Source organism: Natrix helvetica (genome assembly GCF_964273705.1).
Source record: "Natrix helvetica genome assembly, chromosome: 4".
Taxonomy (NCBI): domain Eukaryota; kingdom Metazoa; phylum Chordata; class Lepidosauria; order Squamata; family Natricidae; genus Natrix; species Natrix helvetica.
The window spans coordinates 172,637,338-172,657,200 of record NC_138550.1 but is presented as its reverse complement, the minus strand read 5'-3'; the positions used below and the strand labels follow the sequence as shown (position 1 = coordinate 172,657,200).

Below are 19,863 nucleotides of genomic sequence, written 5' to 3'. Positions count from 1 at the left end.
CAGCGGCGCCCCCTCAGAGAAGACCACCCCGGAGGGAAGACCCTGCTGCGGTCCGCAGAGCCCCCCCATGCCTCAGGACGTCCCCCACTTCTCTTGGGAGCTGCCTGCTTATAGGCCGCAGCCGGGCAGGTTCTCCTGGCGGAAGGCCCTGCCGGCCACTCTGGCTTGCCCACGGGTGCTTCTCCGTTTGCAGGCAGGCCCTTCTTTCGCTCTTTTTAGCCCCCCCTGGTGGGCATCTGGCGTATCTTCTGGCTTCCTGCAAGGGCTTTGGAAACTCCCTGGATTGTCCTCCAGTGAACAGCTGCAGGGAACGTTTGTGATTGGCAGCAGCAGCGGCGGCAGAAGCAGCAGCAACAACAACAACTACAGTTCCCCCTTCCTGCTTAAGGAGAAGGTACAAAACTAGCAAAGAAAACGATCGGTGCTGGCCTTGAAGGAGAAGGTACAAGATTTGGGGATCTTGGCAAAATGACGACAGGAAGGTGAGAAAGAGGTTGAGTGGGGGGAGTGGTGGCAACGATGATGGTGGTGGGACCTCAGGAGAAGCCCAGGAAATTGAAGCTGCCCAAAGCAGCTCAGATGTCAGGGCTGGAGGGGGGGGGGCTCATGAGAGGTTGCCCCCGAGGAGGAAGACAGGAGGCCAAGAGGGAAGCGAAGGGAGGCAGAGCTGCCTTCCTCCTCCTCCTCCTCCTCCTCCTCCTCCTCCCAGCTGAGGTTTAGTGGAAGAATGTCTGGAAGCCCAGCTCCCCCCTCGGCCTCTGCTTTCCAGGCCATGCGGACAGCTGGGGACCCAACCACATATGTCACAGGCAGGTGGAAAGAGCCCACTCCTGATCCACCCAGAGGGAGGGCTCCTGGGGGAGGCCTGGTCCAAAGAGCAGGGGCCATTAGAGCCCCCCCTTCCCACAGCCCCTTTTGGCTATGCAAGCACAAGGCCAGGGGGTGGTGGCTTCTGTGCACAGGGGGAGGGTCCAGCAAGGAGTGGGGGGGAGGGGGGGAGGCAGGAGGGCTGCTGCTGCTGCTGCCGCTGCTGTGGGCTGCCCTGCCTGCCCCAGAGCGCCAGGAGCCTCCTCTCACCTTCTGAAGAAGATCCGCCTCTTCTGGGCTAGGGTCCCTGTCAATGGACGAGATGCTCTCCAGGCTGTTCTTGCGCCCAATGCCGGCCGCAAAAGGGTTGGCGATGATTCCGGGAGACATCTGGGGTGGGAGGAGGGAGGCACTTTCAGGCCTGACTTGGCCAGAGGGCGGGGAACCCTTCCCTGGAAGAAGGCCGGGAGAGGGCACCAACCTCAAGGGCAGACATGGCTTTGGGGTCAAAGCCCTCACAAACAAGCACCAGCAGCCGGTCCCCCACGGCCCGCAGGACCTGCACCGCCTCCGCGTGGGTCATGCCCAGCAGGCTCTGCTGGTTCACCTCCAGGATGCGCAGGCCCATCCTCAGCCGGCCATCGCGGGCTGCTGCCCCGGTGGAGCTGACCTGAAAGGCACCAAAGAAGTGGGAAGGTGGCGGCAAGGCCTGCCCCCACCCTCCGAGATACCACCATTGCTCCATTGGGGGAGGGGAGAAGGCTGCTGCTCTGGCTACTTTGGACGCATTGGGACAGGGACAGATGAAAAATTAATAAAGAATATATATAGCTATTTGATAAGCATTAAGGTGGAAGATGGGGAAGAGAGCTGACGTCGCAACGGCATGACGTGCGTTCTTGGTGCTCCGAGTTCGCAGTCGAATTTCTGCTGCTGAGGGTTGGAGGGGGGGGGGATAGGTTTGGGGGTGGAGGGAGGGAAGGGGAAACATTTGTAAAATTTATTAAAACTTTTAATTTAAAAAAAAAGAATTTCTGCTGCTGCACGGTCCATTTGGACCTAAGCAGAGACGGTGATTGAGAAGGGCACCTCCTGCTGATCTCAGGGAAACCGCAAAGCCCCTGAAAGATCCAGGAATAGCCTTTTTTTCCGGCGTCAGAAACGCAGCTAATGAAGCTGCTGAAGTTGGGACAGCTCTGGAACGGGAAGAAAGCAGAAAGAGAAAGTGTGTCGAATTGGTGAGGAAATTTTATTATTAGAGGTAGAGACTACCCAAGAAAAAGATTTAAGTTAAGATTGAAGACAAAAAACTGTAGGCAGCGAGATTGAGCTGCATTGAACTTAGTGTGTTATCCAGTTTCTATTTTGTTTTTTCCACGGATGGAACTTTTGCAGGGGATCCCTATTTTTTAAACTGAATGAATTAATTCTTTCTTCTTCTTTTTTCACGTTTGCTTATACCTATGGATTAAAATTCTCCTTTTTTATAATGCTTGATTTGATTGATTTGATTGTTTTTTATCTACATTTAAGGTTTTTTTCTTTCTTAAGCTTGGAATATAAAGAAGATAATAAAAAGGATTATAAAGAGGGTTGTAACAACAGGAGGAAAAGCAGTTACACTGCCACTTGGAGGCTGGATACATTGTTTTTTCTTCTTTCTCTTTGATCACTGGAGATTCAAGGTTCTTTCAGTTTGTTTACTGACAGTGATAGTAGGAAGAGCACAAGTTGTTTATACAGGTGCCTTTTGGAAGTTCTATCATTAGCCATTGGAGGGAAGAAAACATTTTGACTTGAAAGATAATAAATGAACGTGTTTGAAATTTATTAAAATAGCCTTGAACCCTATAGTAGCAGTGTCTGCAAAATTGAAAGAATGGCTCAGCAGAAAAAAGAAACTGTAACATTGCAAAAGATTATGTTTGAAATTCAAAATCTATTAGTTGTGACAGAGAGAATTGAAAAGAGATTGGAGAATATGGAATACAAAAGAGAAAAATCTGATGGAGAAACTGAGGATGTTTACCAAATGAAGAAAGTGGAGGACAGAGTACAAAAGATGGAAGAAAAAAAATGAGCAAAGAGATAAGAAAACTGTGGACATTGACAACAAAGGGAGCGTGGTTGGTAATGGCAAGAGCGGAATATGGAAAGGGGAGATGGATGGATTGGAACTATACCCTAGACTTCAAAGCACAGAAGAAGAAAAGAGAAAAATTGATGGAGATAAGGAGAGAAATCTTGATAGAAGCACTAGCGATAACCAAAGATAAGCTGAAGGAAAGAGCAGATGCTGGGTTTCAAGCTTTTGTGAGATACGAAAGGAACAGTATGTTGCCAAGGGAGGTTTATACAAGATTTATTAAGAAAGTAACTAGAATATTAATGCTACAAATGGCAAGAGATATAAGACCATACTATTGCTGGAGGGATACAGGTTGATGCAATGAAAATGTATAATAAAAATTAAGCTAAATTTAGTTTACTAGTAGTATGTATAAAATGAAGCGATAATAGCTATAGTTAAATAATGATAACAATATATTAGTTTGATAATATGAAATTTTATATAAACAGTACATGGAGATTATGAGAGGAGGTTTAAAAGCTTGATTTAGAATATGTTATAAAGATGTATTGTGATTGGATGATTTTAGGATGATTTAATGGAATGCTATCATATAATCCTATTCTAGATTTTGAATATTATATATAAAAGGATGTAAAAACAATTATAGTTAAATTAAGCTTGAGATATAATAATTGTGATATACATGAATATAGGTGAATTTAAAATATGTGATTTGATATGAAAAGCAGGTGGTGACAATGGAAGAAATGCATGGAAATACTGTAACCAACTGACACACTTTCTACAATTTGTAATGGAAGATGGTTTTTTAATTTTTGTTTGTTTGTCCTTGTTCAAAAAGAAATAAAATTGTTATTTTTAAAAAAGATGGAAGATGAACAAGCAAAAGAGATAATGTTAGTATGGGCTAAAACCTTTGGCTACTTGATTAAGTTAGACCGATGGCAGAAATTATGCGACAGAAACTATAAATTAACAATGTCTACTGCATACAAAGAAAATCTTCATAAAATGTTTTATAGATGGCATTTTCGGCCCTCAAGACTAGCAAAGATGTTTAAGAATAAATTTGCAAAATGTTGGGAATGTCATCAGTCATACCTGATTCATATACTATCATATGTGGTAATGTCAAAAAGCAAAAAAAATACTGGACAAAAGTTGGAAAAAATGATACAAAACAACCTATAAACTTGAAACCAGAGACGTTTTTGTTGGGCATTTTATCAGACAAGTATAATAAAGGGAATGTATATCTGATTTTACATGCATTAATGGCAGTGAGAATGGTATTTGCACAACAGTGGAAAAGTGAAGAGATCACAACTGATGAAGGCGTGATTAGAAAAATATTAGAATGTGCAGAAATGGATAAGCTAACACAATTAAGGAAAAAAAAAACAGAATATTTCTTGACTTGGGACTTATTTTATCAATGGCTAGCTGACAAAAACAGAAGCTAAAAACAGGGAAACATATAAAAGGATCAGTGATACAAGGAAGATGTGTCAAATTGGTTAAACAAATAGTATGACTATTATTGGTATTAATATATATTGATATAATATCAATATTATATCAATGAATATTGCTGTAAACATTTTGAATATTACTTCCTACAGTGTTTCCCCCAAAATAAGACAGGGTCTTATTTTCTTTTTACAAACAAAATATGGCTTTGGCCTTATTATCAGGGGAGGGCTTATTGTTTTGGGGTTGCCGGGCGGCTGCTCTCTTGCGAGCGAGCTCCCAAAGAGTCAGGAACAGCCTCAGGGGCGAATGGCTGTGTTGCGCTGTCACAGCAGCGCAACACAGCAGCCATGAAGCAACCACACTCAGGAGCAGCCACCTGGCAAACCCCCTTTCCAGCCGGGCACAGCACCATTCACTGACCATGGGGTATCGCCAAGGCGCATGAGCGCCTGTTCGCCGCCGCCCGGCTCTCACGGCTTGGCGCCTTTGAAATGCCAGTGAAAGGCACTCTGCATGGCTGGAGAAGGGGGTTGCATGAGCGGCTGTTCCGCTCCCGCGCCTCCCAGCCTCACGATGCCCTGGCCCAGCTCTCCCCGCAGAGCAAGGGCACCTCTGCTGCCGCTGCCGCCATCCCAACATGGCTTTTTTGGCGGCTTCCAAACTGAGTCTTCCAGCAGTGGCCGCTCTGGGCGTATGCTCTATGGTTGTGAGTGAGCTGCCGGCAGAGCATACACCCGCTCGCAAGGGAGCAGCTGCCCAGCAACCCTCCCCTCTTCAGCTGGGCACTGCACCACTCACCAACCTAGGGTATTCCGAAGGTGCCAAGCAACATGATCACCTTTGCCCCCCCCCCGTTCCCGCGGCTTGGCTCCTTCGGGATACCGCTAGATTGGTGAGTGGCGCTCTGCCTGGCCGAAGGTGGGGGGTTGTCCAGGGAGCTTATTTGCGGGGGAGGGCTTATATTTTTGCCCACCAGAAAAATGTGGCAAGGCCTTAGTTTCAGGACAGGTTGTATTTTCAGGGAAACATGGTAAAATGGTTTGTACTCAGTCAACACACTGTTCAATTGAAGTTGGAATTTTTATAAAGTAAAAATTGAATAAAAACTTATTACAAAAAGAAAGACCACCCTTGCTCCAATGGGGGAGGGGGAAAGCTGCTCCTCTGGGTCCAGGGGCTGCCCTGCTGCTTTGGACACGTTGGGTCTCCTCCAGCAAGAACCAGCCAAATGGACGCAGGGTTCGTGTTGCATGGGGTGAAGAGGTGTGTGTGTGTAATATGCCCCTCTGCTGGCCCACTGGCCAGACACGGGCGGCGGAGGCATCCAAGTACCTTGGAGATGAAGATCCCCTCGTCTGTGGGGTCAAAGGGGTTCCCTGCGTGGCCCTTGGCGCCGCCTCGAATGCTGATGCCCAGTTTCTCTCCAGGCCTCTTTTCAATGCAGATCTCCTGCCAAGGACACACAAACCGGCGTCTTGGGGGGGGGGGGGCCTCTATGGGACAGAGGAGGCTCTCCAGCCTCAACCGAAAGGGGGCTGTGCTTCCCTACCTCCATTCCAGGCGGCGGAGGGTCTCGCCTGACCACCATCCGTAGCTCTGGGTCTCCGGAAAGCAGAGCGTTGACGGCCTCCTGGTGAGTCGCCTGGCGCAGGTTGACGCCATTCACCTCCAGGATCCGGTCACCCACACGCAGGCCGCTGCGGGAGGCCAGGCCGTGCAGAATGACCTGTGCAAGGAGGCAGGAAGGAGGCGCATCTGCAGGAGAGCCCCTCTGCAGCCCTTTCCCCTTGCCCGGGGGGAGGGGGGGAGCAACTGTCCCGGCTGCACTGCACCCTTCCGCTGGGTGCCTCAGCACAGGGAGGGGGGGGGCAGTGCTTCTACCTTTGAAATGAAGACTCCTGGCTCGTGGATGCCGAAGGGGTGGCTGGAGTGGTCACTGCCTCCCACGATGCTGAGGCCAAGGGGCCCCCCAGCCTTCACCAGGCAGACCTCCTGCAAGGAAAGGACGAGGATTCCCCACGGTCACTGGGGTGCCAGCTGCCCCTTCCGGGTGAGGGAGCCCAGTGATCCACTCCAGCCCAGTGCATCCCCGGTCACCCACCTCGGTGGGGTACTGGCTCTCCGCGCCTTCGGGCAGCTGGCTCCTGGGGGGGAATGGTGCCGCCTCCTCCAGCGGGGCCTCTCCTTGTGGGGGTAGAGGCAGAGGTGAGGGAGCCTGGGGCCCTCGTGGCCCCACGGGCAGGTCCTTCTCTTGTAGTGCCGCCTCTCTTTCTACCAGCAGAGCAATGGTGGGTGGGGAGGCGGTCAGCAGTGCTACAGCCTGATCGTGCCGAGCTTCCGTCATGTCCACCCCATTGATCTAAAAAAGCCCCAAATCAGTGTCAGCAGAGGGGGAGAGGCAAAAGGCAGGCTCAGGGTTCAAGAAGGCTTATGGGGTGAGGGGCCCCTCTAGGACATGGGCTCTCCCCTCCAGTGCTATCTGGGGCGGGGGGAGGCGGAAAGGGACCTCACACCATCCAGCAGGGATGATTGGGAGGGGGGGGGGGGGTCAGGAGAAACTGGCTCAGCATGAGAAGTCTTTCCCGAGCGTCCAGCAGAGGGGTCCCACCATGGCCCTTTCTCTCACCAAGATGACCCTGTCGCCCACTTGCAACGTTCCTTCCCGGTGGGCAGCCCCCCCGTCCGCAATCCGGGAGATGAAAATCCCCTGCGAAGGAAGGGCTGGATCACTGAGAGTCCAAGGTGAATCGCAGAGGGTCCCAGCTTCTCCCCATGGGGGCGAGGGGGGGGCATCCGTTCAGAACAGATTCTCCAAGTCAGCAGGGCCCAGGAGTACTTCTCCAAGGGAGAGGGGGTCAAGTATCACCCGCAGGAAAGGGCTACCCCTCCCACTCTCCTCTCACCGTGTCGCCTGGCCGGTATGGGGTGGAGCCCTTGCCACCGGCAATGCTGAAGCCCAGGCCCCGCTCGTTCCGCACCAGGCAGGCTGAGAGGCGCTCGGTCGCGGTGGTGTCCTTAGCCCCCACGGCCAGTTGCAGCCCTCCACGCCATTCCCGTGGGCTGTAATCATCTTCGGGCCGCAGTGGCGTCACCGTGATGGCGTTCTCAGGCTCCACCATCCGCTCCCGAAGCACTGTCATGGAGACACTGCTGCCCGAGCCCCGGAGGGCTTCCACCGCCACGTGATGCTCAGCACCGTGCAGGGACACCCCATTTACCTGGGGGGCAGTGAGAGCCCCCTGAACGAGCGTCCGTGGAGGACCACGCCAGCCCCCAAACCTTAGGCCCTCCAGGCAGCTGGACCAAGGACAAACAGGGTAGAGCCGGCAGTAGCCACCAGAATGGGGTGGCCACTGGCCCCAAAACCTTTTGGCCAAGGCAGGCAAGCTGGAACAGCAGTGGGCCACCACCATTGCCTCCAGCACCATGGGCCATCTCCTCAAGCCAGGTCTGGCATGGCATCTAGTCCCCCCAGAGGCTGCCCCCGCGACCTACCTCCAGGAGCTTGTCCCCCACGCGCACCCCAGCCTGTGCTGCCGGGCCCTCTTCCGACACACGGGAGATGAAGACGCCCTGGGGAGGGGGAGGAGGGGGAGAAGTCTGTAGGAACTGGCTCCCCCCAGCAGCCACCCCGGGGCGCCCCCCCGAAAGGCTGCCCCCGACCCTCACCTCATCATCTCCCTTGTAAGGGGTGGAGCCTTTGCCCCCTGCAATGCTGATGCCCAGGCCACCCGTCTGCCGCACAATCGTCAGAGCCAGCTGGAAACCAAGCAGAGGCGTGGATGGGAGCAATGGGTGCAAGGGAGGGGGTTCCAGCCATCCTCCTAGGTCAGCCGGAGGGCCCTCCACCCCCTGGGCACCCATCTGCTTGGCAGGGGAATCTCTGCCTGGAAAGCCTGCTGCAGACAGGCAGCCAGTGAGGAGCCTTTGCCTGGGCAGGTGCCCTCCTGACTCAGGACTGCGACCTGGGAAGAGGCTGGTTGTGAGGCCGAGGGGTACGACTGGCCAGGCAACAGACAAGCCCTCCCCCCCTAGAGATCAGATGCACTGAAGGGGGAGGCTGGGAGGGAGAACCAGGGAAGGGGGGGGGGGAGAAGCCATGTAGGGACCGAGGCCAAGCCAGCCAGCCAGTGACTGCCACACCTTCCACAGGCTGCTCTGGTTGCCCCCCCCCCCCCCCCCATGCACACTCATCCATGGCAACCAGGCACAATAGGGGAGAGAAACCCCTGGCTAAACTGCCCCCAGCCTTCCTCCTTTGAAGAAAGTGCCCAGAGCCCCCCTGCCCAGGAAGCCAGCAGCTCTCCGGGGGACCCTGTGGGGCTGGACAGGAAGCAAAGGGGCAGAGAGAAGAAAGTGGGGGAGGGGACCAGAGCCCCGGCCCAGGTGCTCAGGTAGAGATGGAGGGAAAGCCATTCTGACCTGGAGTCCAAGGACCCCACCCCACCTTTTCTGAAAGCAGGAGACAGCCCAGAGGGAGAAGCCAGCCACCAACGCTGCACAGGAACGTGACAGGAACAGAGAGCGGCAGGGGAGCCAAAGGGCCCCGTCCAGCAAGGGTTAGGGGAAGTGGGACCATCTGGTCAGAGTGGGGCGCCAGGCCACGGGAAGAACAGCAGTGCAAGAAGCCCACGGGGCCACCACGTATTTCTCTTAGGGGTCATGAAAAGCTGCCTTGCCTCTGTGGGCAACCAAGCGCAGCTCCCAAATGCTGGGCCTAAGGATGACCCCAGAGCCTCCCAGGAGGAGGAGGAGGAGGAGGAGGAGGAGGAGGGGCTGCACCCGTCAGCAAGGAAAGCGCCCTGCCCGCTCCGGGCCCTTTTCTCCCTGAGGGGCTCAGTGAGCCCCCTCCCCAGCTGAGGCAGAGGAGAGAGGAGGGGAGGGAAGAGGGGAGGCAGGGTGGCCCAGGAGCCCCGACAGAAGCTCCGGCCCCACCAGGGAAACAGACAAACCCACCCGGAGGGGCAGTACACACCTCTTCCTCCTCAATGCGAGCGGGCTCAATCAGCAGATTATTGGCTTGATCAAACGACACCCCCTGTTAGGACAGCAACCGGCAGAGGCAGAGGGCAGATTAGTGGGGAAGCCCCAGACCACCACCGGGGAGAGGCAGGCAGGCAGGCAAGCAAGCAGGAAGGCAGGCCCCACCCAACACCGAGAGACCACACCAGAGAGAGAGAAGCAGGGGAGAGAGCAAGAGCAGGCAGGGTAGGGGCTCCTCCTCACTGTTTCCCCCCCACCCCCCGGAAAAGGCCCCCTGCTGCCCCTCTTGCCAAGGCCAGCAGAGCGAGAGAGGGCCAGCCAAAGAGCTGCACTGACTGGACCCAGCCTCAGCAGCCGGAGGCCCTGCCGCTTGGGGGACCAGAGGCAGCCAGGCTGCTCTGGGCCTGGGGGCAAAGACACTGTGCCTTGACCCAGGAGGGCATGTGTGCCAGGGACTCCCCAGAAGGGAGAGCAACGAGCAACGGCTGCGGTCCACCTGGGACACCCCCCCCATCCTCGGAGGGGGTGCCAAGGGGGTCCAGAGTGTGGCCAGGTGCCTTTGCCATCTCCTGGCAGTCAAGCGGGTGAACCCAACCCTGCCAGGAGGGAGAAGGCCTGGCTCTCCGCCCAACATCGCTGCCTGGCCTCCTGTCAATCCCCCTCCCAGGAAGCCCCTCACCTTGACGGAGGGTGGGACTGCTGTGCCCCCCTCACTGACCGCCTCTTCCTGGCCCCACCCTGCCTGCTCCGGGGCCTCCTCCTGCTCTGGCTTCTCCTCTTCGTCCTCCTGAGGGCTCCCACTGGCCCCAAAGCCCTGCAGGAGGGCCACCACCGCCTCCGGGCGGGGCAGCTGAGCAATCCGGAAGTGCTTCTTGTAGTGGGGCGTGTCCTTGCGGATCAGCCGCTGCTTTCCTGTGGGGAATGGGGGTGTCTCCTCGTCCTCGTCCTCACTGCGAACCAGGGTGTCCTCCGCGAAGTGCACCGTGGGCTGCAAAGAGACCACCCGCCAGGGCAGGAAGGGTGAAGCCGGCCCCTCCCAGGCTGTGGGGGGAAGCCAGGGGCCGCCCTGCCTGCCAGTCAACCCCTCTGGGCTGCCTGAGAAAGCCATGCATGTGACAATGGAGGGGAGTGCACCTGGGAGACGTGGGGAGGGGGGGGGTTCAAGCTGCTCAACTCCACATTCCAGAGGTGCTGCTGACCCCCCCCCCACTTCTGCCAGGGTCCCCCTGGCAGTTGCTCTTCAGCTGCAGTGTCCCCTCCCTGGGCCCAGGTGTGAGCAGCCAGACAAAAGAGGGGGCGTCCTTGTCCCCCTCAGTTGCAGCTCCTCCAGGCCGCGTGGAGAGGCCTCCGTCTGGTGGGAGAAGTGTCACCTGTGGCCCATTGCTTCCCATGGAAATGCCCTGGTGAGCGGAGAAGTCCTGCATCTCAACAGGCCAGGAGCAGAATCCTCCCAACATCGTGGCCTTCACAGCCTGCTGGCCTGACCCGCTGCCCTTCCTTCGCCCGCTCCACCCACCCTACTCTAGGGCTGCCAAGAGGCTTTTGGAGAGAAGCGAGCGAGGGCCCGCTTTGTCCAAAAGGGCCCGGAAAGGCTTCCACAGTCCGGAGGTCTGGCCTCTGCTCGTGTCAGCTCGGCCAGCAGCCTCAGGCAAAGCGGGCACAGAGGGCAGATCGGGATGCGGGGCCCTTGGAGGAGCTGCCTTGGGAGGCCTGCCGGCTCCTACCTCAGAGTACTCCAGCTCCACCTCCTCTTCCTGGTCCTCGGCCGTCTCCTCCAGCGTGGCCACCTCCTCTGGGGGCACTTGGCCTTTTTCTTCGGCCACCAGCTTCTGCCCTCCCTCCAGTCGAGCCTCTGCTGCTGCGCCCCCTGGCTGTTGCGCCTCTCGCCCCTCCTCCAGGCTGCCGCTGGCAGAGAGGGTGCTGCCAGAGACGTGAGAGTCTTTGCTGTGGTTGGAGGTGGCACTCAGCCTCTTGCCCTGTGTGGGAGGAGCCAGTTGAGGACCTGGGCGCTGCCCTGCCAATGTTGGCCACCCTGGCAGCCCCAGGGGCACCACAGTCCCTTTGGGAGGCCTCCCCTCGCCTGCCTCCGTTGGATTGCCCTGCCAGGAAAAGGGAAGAGCAGGAGCAAAGGCTGGGGGGGCTGGAACCCGAGGCCACTCTTCCCAAACCACGAACTCCTTTCCGGGATCTGGAGAGAATAAGTGGGGGTGGGGGGCTGGCAAGTTGGGAGACCAAAACATCCCCCCGTCTGCTGAACAAGCCGGCCGGGACCCTCAGCGGGACGACAGCCCCTTCCCCTACAGGGTCAGTAGTAGAGGGCCCCACTTTCCTCATCGAATTCCCAATTTAAAACTGAAGCACTGAAGTGCAAGGCAAGGGGAGGCCGGGGCCCCAAGGGCCGGTGGCTGCCTCTCTTTGAACTCCTCTCCAAGAGACCAGGCTGGTGCGGAGGTCGAGGCACCCGTGAACCAGGAGCCGAGCGGGCATCTCTTTGCTAGGCCACCTGACCCCCGGCAGAAGCCGCCCACCTCACAGTTAGCGGAGTCCTGCCTAGCTGCCGCGGAGGCCTCACTGCGCCGCACTTCCATTCCCTTCTTCATGGACTTCAGCTCGCTGGGGTGCGGAGTGGCTCTGCGCTGCAGTCCCTGCCAAAACCGGGTGGTGGTGGTGGAAGAAGCGGGCAGGTGAGGGTATGGCAAGGTTCCTCGGAGGCTCATCAGGTCCAGTTGCTCCCTCCAGGAAACAGGAGGAGGATCCCTCCCTCCCACCCACCCCTCCCCTCCCCCGCCAGGCCAGTGAAGCCCCCACCCCCGGCTGTCCAGCCCTGCTCCTCTCCTTCGGCCATTACCCTCTTCTCAGTGCCAGCTTCCTCCTCCTCCTCCATTTGGGAGTCCTCCAAAAACTGGATCACACTGACCCGGTTGGGGTTGGCCTCAGCCCAGCTCTCATCCAGGCTGTTCTGCAGGAGGTTCTCTGCAGGGGAGACCAAGAGGGACGCTGGAAGTGAGGGTGAGCTGGCCTCCCCCCACCCCCCCACCCCCGGGAGAGGCTGGGTCACGGGGCCCCTTTACCTGAGCTGGAAGGTGGTTGCTGGGGCAGCAGGTAGCAGGTGAGCACTTTCTCCCCCGTCTTCTCATCCTCCTCTGTCTGGAACTTGAGCATGGGCTGCGACTGGTTTTCTGCCAGCCAGAGGGCCTTCAGGTGCAGGTTGGTCAGTGCGAAGGGCAAGTGTTGCAGCCTGTGTCCGTGCAAAGCCATCAGGGTGGGGGCTCCCTTTGTCGTCCCGTCCCCCCCCTCCAGTCCAAAAGCTGCCAGTTTAAATAGGGAGGGCAGCTACTCTGGCAGCAGCAAAGGCTACATGGGGCGGGGGGGGGGGGGGCTGTGAGAGCTCTGGGCAAAGTGAGTTGCCAGGAGTAAGGTACCCCGGAACGCTCCCCACTCCTCTCCCCCCTTGGTGAATAAAGCATTTATATATACTAGATTGATAATATGAAATCTTATACAAACTGTAAATGAGGATTATGGAGATGATGTTGAAAAGCCTTTTTATAAAAGATAAACAATTCTATACAGAATAGATTATAAAGATATAATATCATTGGATGATTTCAGGATGTAATAAAATGTTATAATATAAATTTACTTCAAATTTAATATGCCTTATGTTGAAAGGGTGTAATAATAGCTTGGCTTAATGGATGTTTAATAATTATAACAATCTGTATACATGTATATTAGATTGATGATACTAATAACGGGGAAAAAACATGGAATTGGAAACTATTAGAGAATGTTATCAATGCTAAAATGATTGCATGACTTAGAATAGGAGGAAGCATAATAACAATGTATACAAAGATATCTTGATTGTCAATATGTGAATTCTGATAAAATTCAAGTGAGGACCTCTCAAAGGACACAGAAAGACTTTGTAACCAACCGACACACTGTGTGCAATTGAAGAGGCTTTTATGTTATATGTGTTGTGTGTTTGTGTTAGTCTGAAAATAAAAATTTTATTTTAAAAAATGAAAAAGGAAGAAAGAATGGATCTACCAGAAGAAACGGAAGGGAAAGCGGAGAGAAATCAGCAAGAAGAAGAAGAAGATAATGAGGAGGAGATGCTGCCAAAACAAATAGTGGTTAAGGAACTAAAAAAGGAGGGGAATAATGTAAAAGACCTAAAAAGGGAATGGGAGAAACAGGAAGAGAACTGGGGGGGGGGGGGGGGGGAAAGGTAGGAGGTGGACTGGATAGTTCTGGAATTAGACGGTGGGAAAGGGTAGAGTTGGGAGGAAAAGTTAGATTGCATGGTCAAAAAGAGGGAATATAAAAGACCTCCGGGACAAATATGGGAGGAAAACTAAAAAAGAAAATAAGATGAAAGGTTCAGATGCGGGTAAGAAATTATGGATAAGGGAAAATAGAGTAAAAGAATATTTTTATGAATATATTTCAATAATGTGCATTAATATTAGAACTATATAGGTTGGATTAATATTTTAGCAGTGTGATAGATATTAGGATAATATTTTAACATAAATAGATATGAAGAATTGGAAAAATAGGTTTGAATGATTGTACTACTAAATATGTATAAAAATATGAACAGTGGAATGGTAGAACTTAACAATGAACGACTAGGTAAATATATATAAATATATATTAATCTAAGTATGTGTATTAATAGTAGAATTATATGGACTGAAGAACTGGAAAGAACATAAATTGAAATACCCTAAATGTATAAATGATTGTGATTGATACTAAAACTGTATGAGGAGATATTGAATAATGGAAGAATGAAGAATGGAACTTTGATTTAACTAAGAAAATATGAACAACAAAATAGGTGGAAAACAGGTCTTTGAATATTATAGCGATATGAAAGGGGGGGGGAGTTAAAATAGAGATAGAAAATAGTGGGGGAAAATAATAATTATATATTAATACGATAAGATATACAAAAGGGCAGACAGATAGTTCAGAAATGAAGGGTGATAATAAAAGGCATGTATAAATAATATGAAATAATGGAAATGCAATGTAGTATTTAGGAATAATAAGATTATGTTTATGTGTACTGAAATGTATGTTACTCAGTTACCACACCATTCACGCATCGATATGTATGTATGAGGAATATATATAAAAAAAAAAAAATTTCATTGAAAAAAAAAAAAAGTAGACTAAGCCAGACAACTAGGATGGCTTTTCTTGACAAAGTGACCACGATAGTGGACCTGCAAACGCAGCAAACTTTAGACCTCAGGGAGGCATTTGACAAAAGTAGACCACAACGTTCTTTCTTCCAAGGGAGATCAAAGGGGAAGGATGAGGACCCCACTGCTGGGTGGATCTGGAACTGGCTCAAGCTCTTCCAGTATGTGGATAGAAGGGGTGCTCACCAAAGGCACAAGTGACGTGGAGCTGGGGAAGGCTGTGAACACCCAAGAAGACAAATTCAAAGTTCAAAAGGAGCGTTACGGACTTTAACACTTGGCTGTCTAGCAATACGTTGTTCAACGGAAAGAAATTCAAGGCCCGATACTTCTGTAAGAAAAACCCAAAGTGCAGGTACAGGGCAGGCAGGACATGGCTCATCAGGAATGCCCGTGGGAAGAACCAACGCAATCTTCGGCTAAGAGGTGCGAGGCTAAGATCGCAGGAAGTGAGATTTCCACTCTATGACGTGGTGGTCAGAGCGCACCTGAAATACTGGTTCGCCACAAAATAGAGAGGCAGCGGAGAAACTGGAAAGCGCGCAGAAAAGAAGGATGAGGAGGAGGGCGAGGGGCTTAATGGCTGAATCCCACCAATAGCAGTTCAAAGATCTTGCCTACCATTGGCTACCAGCAAGACTGGCGAAGATGTTTAAAGGTAAGCCAGCTAAATGTTGGCAATGCCACCAGACACCGAGCTCGTACTATCATATGTGGTGGACCTGCGCAGAAGCAAAAAAATATTGGACTAAAATACATACGTGGCTGGAAAAAATGATACAACAACATATTGACTTAAAACCTGAAATAGTTTTGCTGGGGATTTTACCAAAAAATTATAATAAAGAAAAAGTGACTATTCATGTTATAACAGCAGCTAGGATTCTATTTGCACAAAATTGGAAAAGTTAAGAGATCCCTACAGAGGAGAATGTGATTAAGAAAATATTAGAATGTGCAGAAATGCACAGATTAACACTGGCTATCAAAGATAAAGAACGAAACCGATTATTATAAATTTGGGAATCATTTTACCGGTGGTTAGAGAATAGACCTAAGAATTAATAGTAAGAGAAATTATCCAAAGTATAGAAAATGCATTAATAGTCAATATAACTAATAGATTTAAATAAATTACAATGGGATTTTTATAATATTAGATACCTAAGGTATTGGAAATTAAGCTAAAATGAGATTAAATCATGAATAAGATGGTATATTTGAATGTTGGCACAAAATATGTATACCCAGATGACACCCTGGTTAATGGAAAATGGATTGTTTATATATAAATAATATTTTTTTTAAAAGGGTCTTGCCTACACTCGCCCCAAAGCAGAGGGGTCTGAGGGGAGACGCGACAGCCACCTTTCCAACCTTGAGGGACTGACCCAGAAGAGAAGAAGTGTGGGATGCTCACGGGGGACCAGGAAAGGACCCAATGGAGGAAGCTTGCAGGAGACAAGCTCAAAGGAAGGGGAATTTCCAGGTATGAAATGGTGGAACCGCCGGCTTCCTGGTATTGCAAGAACACCATTACTGAAGCTTTCAAACAAAGATTGGACAGGCCTACCATTGGCCCCAGGCCCTTCCGGGCAGAGGAGTGCCGGGTAGATACCTCTCTGCCTGCTCATTCAGTCAGCCCTGGAGGTAAGCAGGAGAGAGTGGAAAGCGAGACGGGTGCTCCAGAGCCAGCCCTCGCGCGTTTTCCGAAGGCTGGAAAGAGCGCCAGAAACATCGTGAGACGAGCACCAGCTCTCACCATGGCCTGTGGCTCTTTCTCATTTGGGAAACATCACATTGGCTCATTTCCTACAGCAGCTGTGCTTCACGACGGCTGAGCATGCTTGTCAGCAGCTGCATAGAGGGAGGTGGCTGGCCAGGACGGGGGGGAGGGAGGGGGAAGGTTCCTACCCAGTGGGCCTAGCCGGATGAGGCCCACAGAAGGGGGGGGGCATTTTAAGGGCAGGAGCGCTGCGAAGCACCTGCAGCTCTATCACGTGGTCGAAGGGACGCTACAGCGCCTGGAGCTGAATGTCTGTTTGTTCAGCACCGTCGGAATTCTGAACGGTTGTGGAAGAAACAGTTGTAAGTTGAGAACTAGCTGTACAGCTCCCCCGCATGTCTCTTATTTATATTCAGGCTGCGAGACGGGCTCATTGCTACAGAGATCTCACTGCTTTAATTTCGGGTGACCTGAAATCGATCCATTTTATGTTTTCATGCCACTAAGTAGCACGTCTGTGCTTGCTCAGTAACTGGCAAGAGTGCAGAGCCCAGGGAAACAGGGCGACCACTGCGCTCTTTAGCCATTTCCAGGGGCCCCTGGAAACAAGGTGGATACGCACAACCGGGGGCGGGGAGGGGTATCCCCTGGCCAAGGCTGAGCTTCTTCCGTCTCCCCACCCCAGCCGTACCAGTTGCCTGCTACATCCAGGACGTGCAGCTCAGTGGTGCCAGAAAGCTCCGGGGGCAGCCACTCCAGGCGGTTGTCTCGAAGGGAGAGGACGTTCAGGCTGCTGCAGCCCCCAATCTCTGCAGGGAGCACCTTCAGGCGGTTCCGGTCCACGTTGAGGTTGGTCAGCTTGGTGAGTTTCCCCAGAGACCTGGGGAGGGTCTGAGAGAAGAGCACCCACGGGTGGAGGCATCAGACCGTCACCCTTGGCAAACCAGCTAGCTCACCTAACCCTAACCCTAGCTACCTAAGGCACAGAGCAGGCACAGCCAACTTGCACGCCCACCTGTAGCAAGTTCTCGGTGAGGATGAGCTCCGACAGGTTGGCACAGTCCCCAATGGCTTCGGTCACCTCCATGAGACGATTCTGGTCAACCTTCAGGATGGAGAGCTGCTTCAGCTGGCCTGAGCAAAGGTCAAGAGAGCATAGATGACCCTGTGCACCCAGGGATCTCCAGGCTGGGTTCTGCAGGAGGCGACCGTGATCCCTTTGGGGACCTGAGCTCTCTCAGAAACGCGGGGCCATCAGCATGGTTCAGGGGGTCAAGGACAGAGCCGTTATCTGGGAGCAGAGGAACCGGAAGCAGCCCGGGCATTGGCTGGAGCAGCCCTTCCCCAGCACTCCTCTCAAGGAAACGCTTGTGTCGCTCTGGGGCATCAGAGGGCAGAAGGCCTTTAACAAAAGCCATGTGTTATGCTTCTATGCTCTCGTCCTGGCACTTAAGCGTCTTATGCCCTCTTAACAGGAAAGTGCAGCAGAGATAAATGATACCAACGATAACATCCGGAACGACTTTTAACTGTATAACGAAGGCTTAAAAGGTTTTGCTTTCATGAGCCTTTTTTCCTAACCCTAAGACCCCCGAGCAAAGCTGCAGTCCTTAAAACTCCGTACCAAGGAACGGTTCTCAAAGACGCTCCTCCCAACTCCAGAAATAAAAGCCAGGAGAAAAGAAAAGGAGATTTCAAAGCCAAGTCAAAGCCGATGCCACTGCAGGACAGCTTCCTTCTTTCCTAAGCCCCCCCCCCCCCCAAATTTCACTCTAGGTCCCCCAAGCATGGCCACACTCACCAATGCCCTCGGGAATCACCTCCAGCAAGTTCTGCGACAGAAGCAGGTCCGTCAGCACCACCAAGCCGCCAATCTCATCGGGCAGCTGCTCCAGCTTGTTCTCGGAGACGTCCAGGCAGACCAGCCGACGCAGGTTGCCCAGCTCCTGCACAGAGGGAAGCCAGACAGGCTGACTCTGCTACAGCCCAGCCTCTCCCGCTGGACTGGGCACACCAAGGCACTCCTCTGGCTTCTCCCCACTGGGAAGCTTCGGGCAGCCGCACTGCCAGCAGGACAGAAGCAACACTTCCACTCTTGCACCCTGGGCTGCCTGCCCTACTGCCTGAGGCCACGCCCAATTGACCCAAACACGGACGAGGGCACCAATTCTGCCCACAGGCCAATTCCAGCACAATACTGTTGGGAAAAAGCCTGTGCTCCACCATTAAGCGCCCCACTTCGGCATCCTGGTTGCCTTCCCCATCCACTGGACTCCAAGGGACACCCTCCAGAAGCAGCATCACCCCACTCTGGTCCAGCAGGCACCCCCCCCCTTTTAGGCCTTCCTAAAATCCAGAGCCACGTCCCCCCCTGCAGCTCATCCTCGTCCTTCGTGGGAAAGGAGAAGCAGCGAGGGGCACCCAGCCTGCTTTACTGTCCCTGGTGAGGGGCTTCCTGCTCTAGCGCCGCCTTTATTTCTAAGGAAGCACCTCGGCCCAAGTTCACCGGTCTGGGTCTTCCTCAGTCTGGCTTTGCCTCAGCCCTCAGTCTCCCCCCACCACCACCACTGGCTTCCCTTTGGAGCCACGGGGGGAGGGGGGAGTGTTTGGTCAGTCTGCTTGGTCAGCCAAGGCCGCTGCACTGGAAGGACAAGGCACGGGAGGGAGAGGGGGGAAATACTCACAGGGGGCAGGCAGGAGAGCTGGTTCCTGTCCAGCCAGAGCTCACGCAGGTTTGGCAGGGCGCCCAGGGTATCTGGCTGGGAAGGAGAGGAGCACAACATCACTCTCCGAGGCAAACACCCTCCCAGGGACACACACACACACACACACACACCCAGAACCTTCAGGCCCAGCCCTTGAGGGGCCTGCTGAGAGAGGAGGCTGGAGGAGGGACAGGTCATTTCCACTCAGGACCCGGGGCAAGCAGCAGCACCACTGGCTCGGGTGGGAAAGGGCCGCAGGGCAAGACACTGGCCAGGAAAAGAAAGGCAGGCAGGCGCCCCACCTCCCCCACCCACCCAGCCTTCCTTACCAACACTTCAAGGTCGTTGCCCCCAAGGTCCAGTTGCTCCAATTTCACAAGGAAGGAGAGTGATCTGCAAGCCAGAGGAAAAAGTCAGGGGCCTTGGGAGCACAGGGGCTGTGCCCCCCACCTCAGCTAGGGCAGGGGCAGACTGGCACTCACGCCGGGAGGCACTTCAGCAGATTCTCACGAAGCTCCAAAGTCACCAGGTTTGCCAAGCTGAGGGAGGAAGGAGAGGCGGGGTTGAGCAGAGGAGTGGCCGAGAACCCTGCCGCCCCGCCTCCCGCCATGCCGGGCACGAACTCACTTGCCAATGTCATTGGGCAGGCTCTGTAAGGAGACGTCGTTCAAGGCCAAGTGGCCCAGGTTGCGCAGCTGGGTGAAGCCTTCAGGGAGCCTGGGGGGAGAAGCAGGGCGACCCCAGAGGGTTCTGCAGCCGTGCAAGGAGCTGGGCAGATGGAGCCCCTTCAGGGCAATTGGTCTTTGGGGCTCTCAAGACCCCAGACGAGAGTGAGTGGCCACATTCAGCACT

General features: G+C 53.5%; 1 protein-coding gene across 11 annotated transcripts in view; it reads right to left on the bottom strand.

The window, feature by feature from the left end:
* The window catches only part of SCRIB (scribble planar cell polarity protein), a 52,830-nt gene that overhangs the window by 17,902 nt on the left and 15,065 nt on the right, over positions 1-19,863 (bottom strand). For 7 of the 11 annotated variants that reach the window (XM_081951205.1, XM_081951213.1, XM_081951212.1 and 4 more), the window contains exons 4-26: positions 19,639-19,728; positions 19,494-19,550; positions 19,341-19,404; positions 18,991-19,065; positions 18,108-18,252; positions 17,322-17,440; positions 16,998-17,197; positions 12,430-12,596; positions 12,207-12,355; positions 11,887-12,003; positions 11,083-11,334; positions 10,038-10,346; positions 9,351-9,413; positions 8,045-8,134; positions 7,871-7,948; positions 7,279-7,593; positions 7,002-7,082; positions 6,477-6,734; positions 6,257-6,367; positions 5,925-6,101; positions 5,708-5,824; positions 1,289-1,477; positions 1,078-1,197 (exon numbers count right to left, since the gene is read on the bottom strand). In XM_081951205.1, coding sequence (XP_081807331.1) covers positions 1,078-1,197; positions 1,289-1,477; positions 5,708-5,824; positions 5,925-6,101; positions 6,257-6,367; positions 6,477-6,734; positions 7,002-7,082; positions 7,279-7,593; positions 7,871-7,948; positions 8,045-8,134; positions 9,351-9,413; positions 10,038-10,346; positions 11,083-11,334; positions 11,887-12,003; positions 12,207-12,355; positions 12,430-12,596; positions 16,998-17,197; positions 17,322-17,440; positions 18,108-18,252; positions 18,991-19,065; positions 19,341-19,404; positions 19,494-19,550; positions 19,639-19,728 — 3,343 coding nt within the window. The remainder of the gene's footprint in view (positions 1-1,077; positions 1,198-1,288; positions 1,478-5,707; positions 5,825-5,924; positions 6,102-6,256; positions 6,368-6,476; positions 6,735-7,001; positions 7,083-7,278; positions 7,594-7,870; positions 7,949-8,044; positions 8,135-9,350; positions 9,414-10,037; positions 10,347-11,082; positions 11,335-11,886; positions 12,004-12,206; positions 12,356-12,429; positions 12,597-16,997; positions 17,198-17,321; positions 17,441-18,107; positions 18,253-18,990; positions 19,066-19,340; positions 19,405-19,493; positions 19,551-19,638; positions 19,729-19,863) is intronic. The other 4 variants (XM_081951209.1, XM_081951207.1, XM_081951211.1 and 1 more) reach the window with 3 other exon arrangements.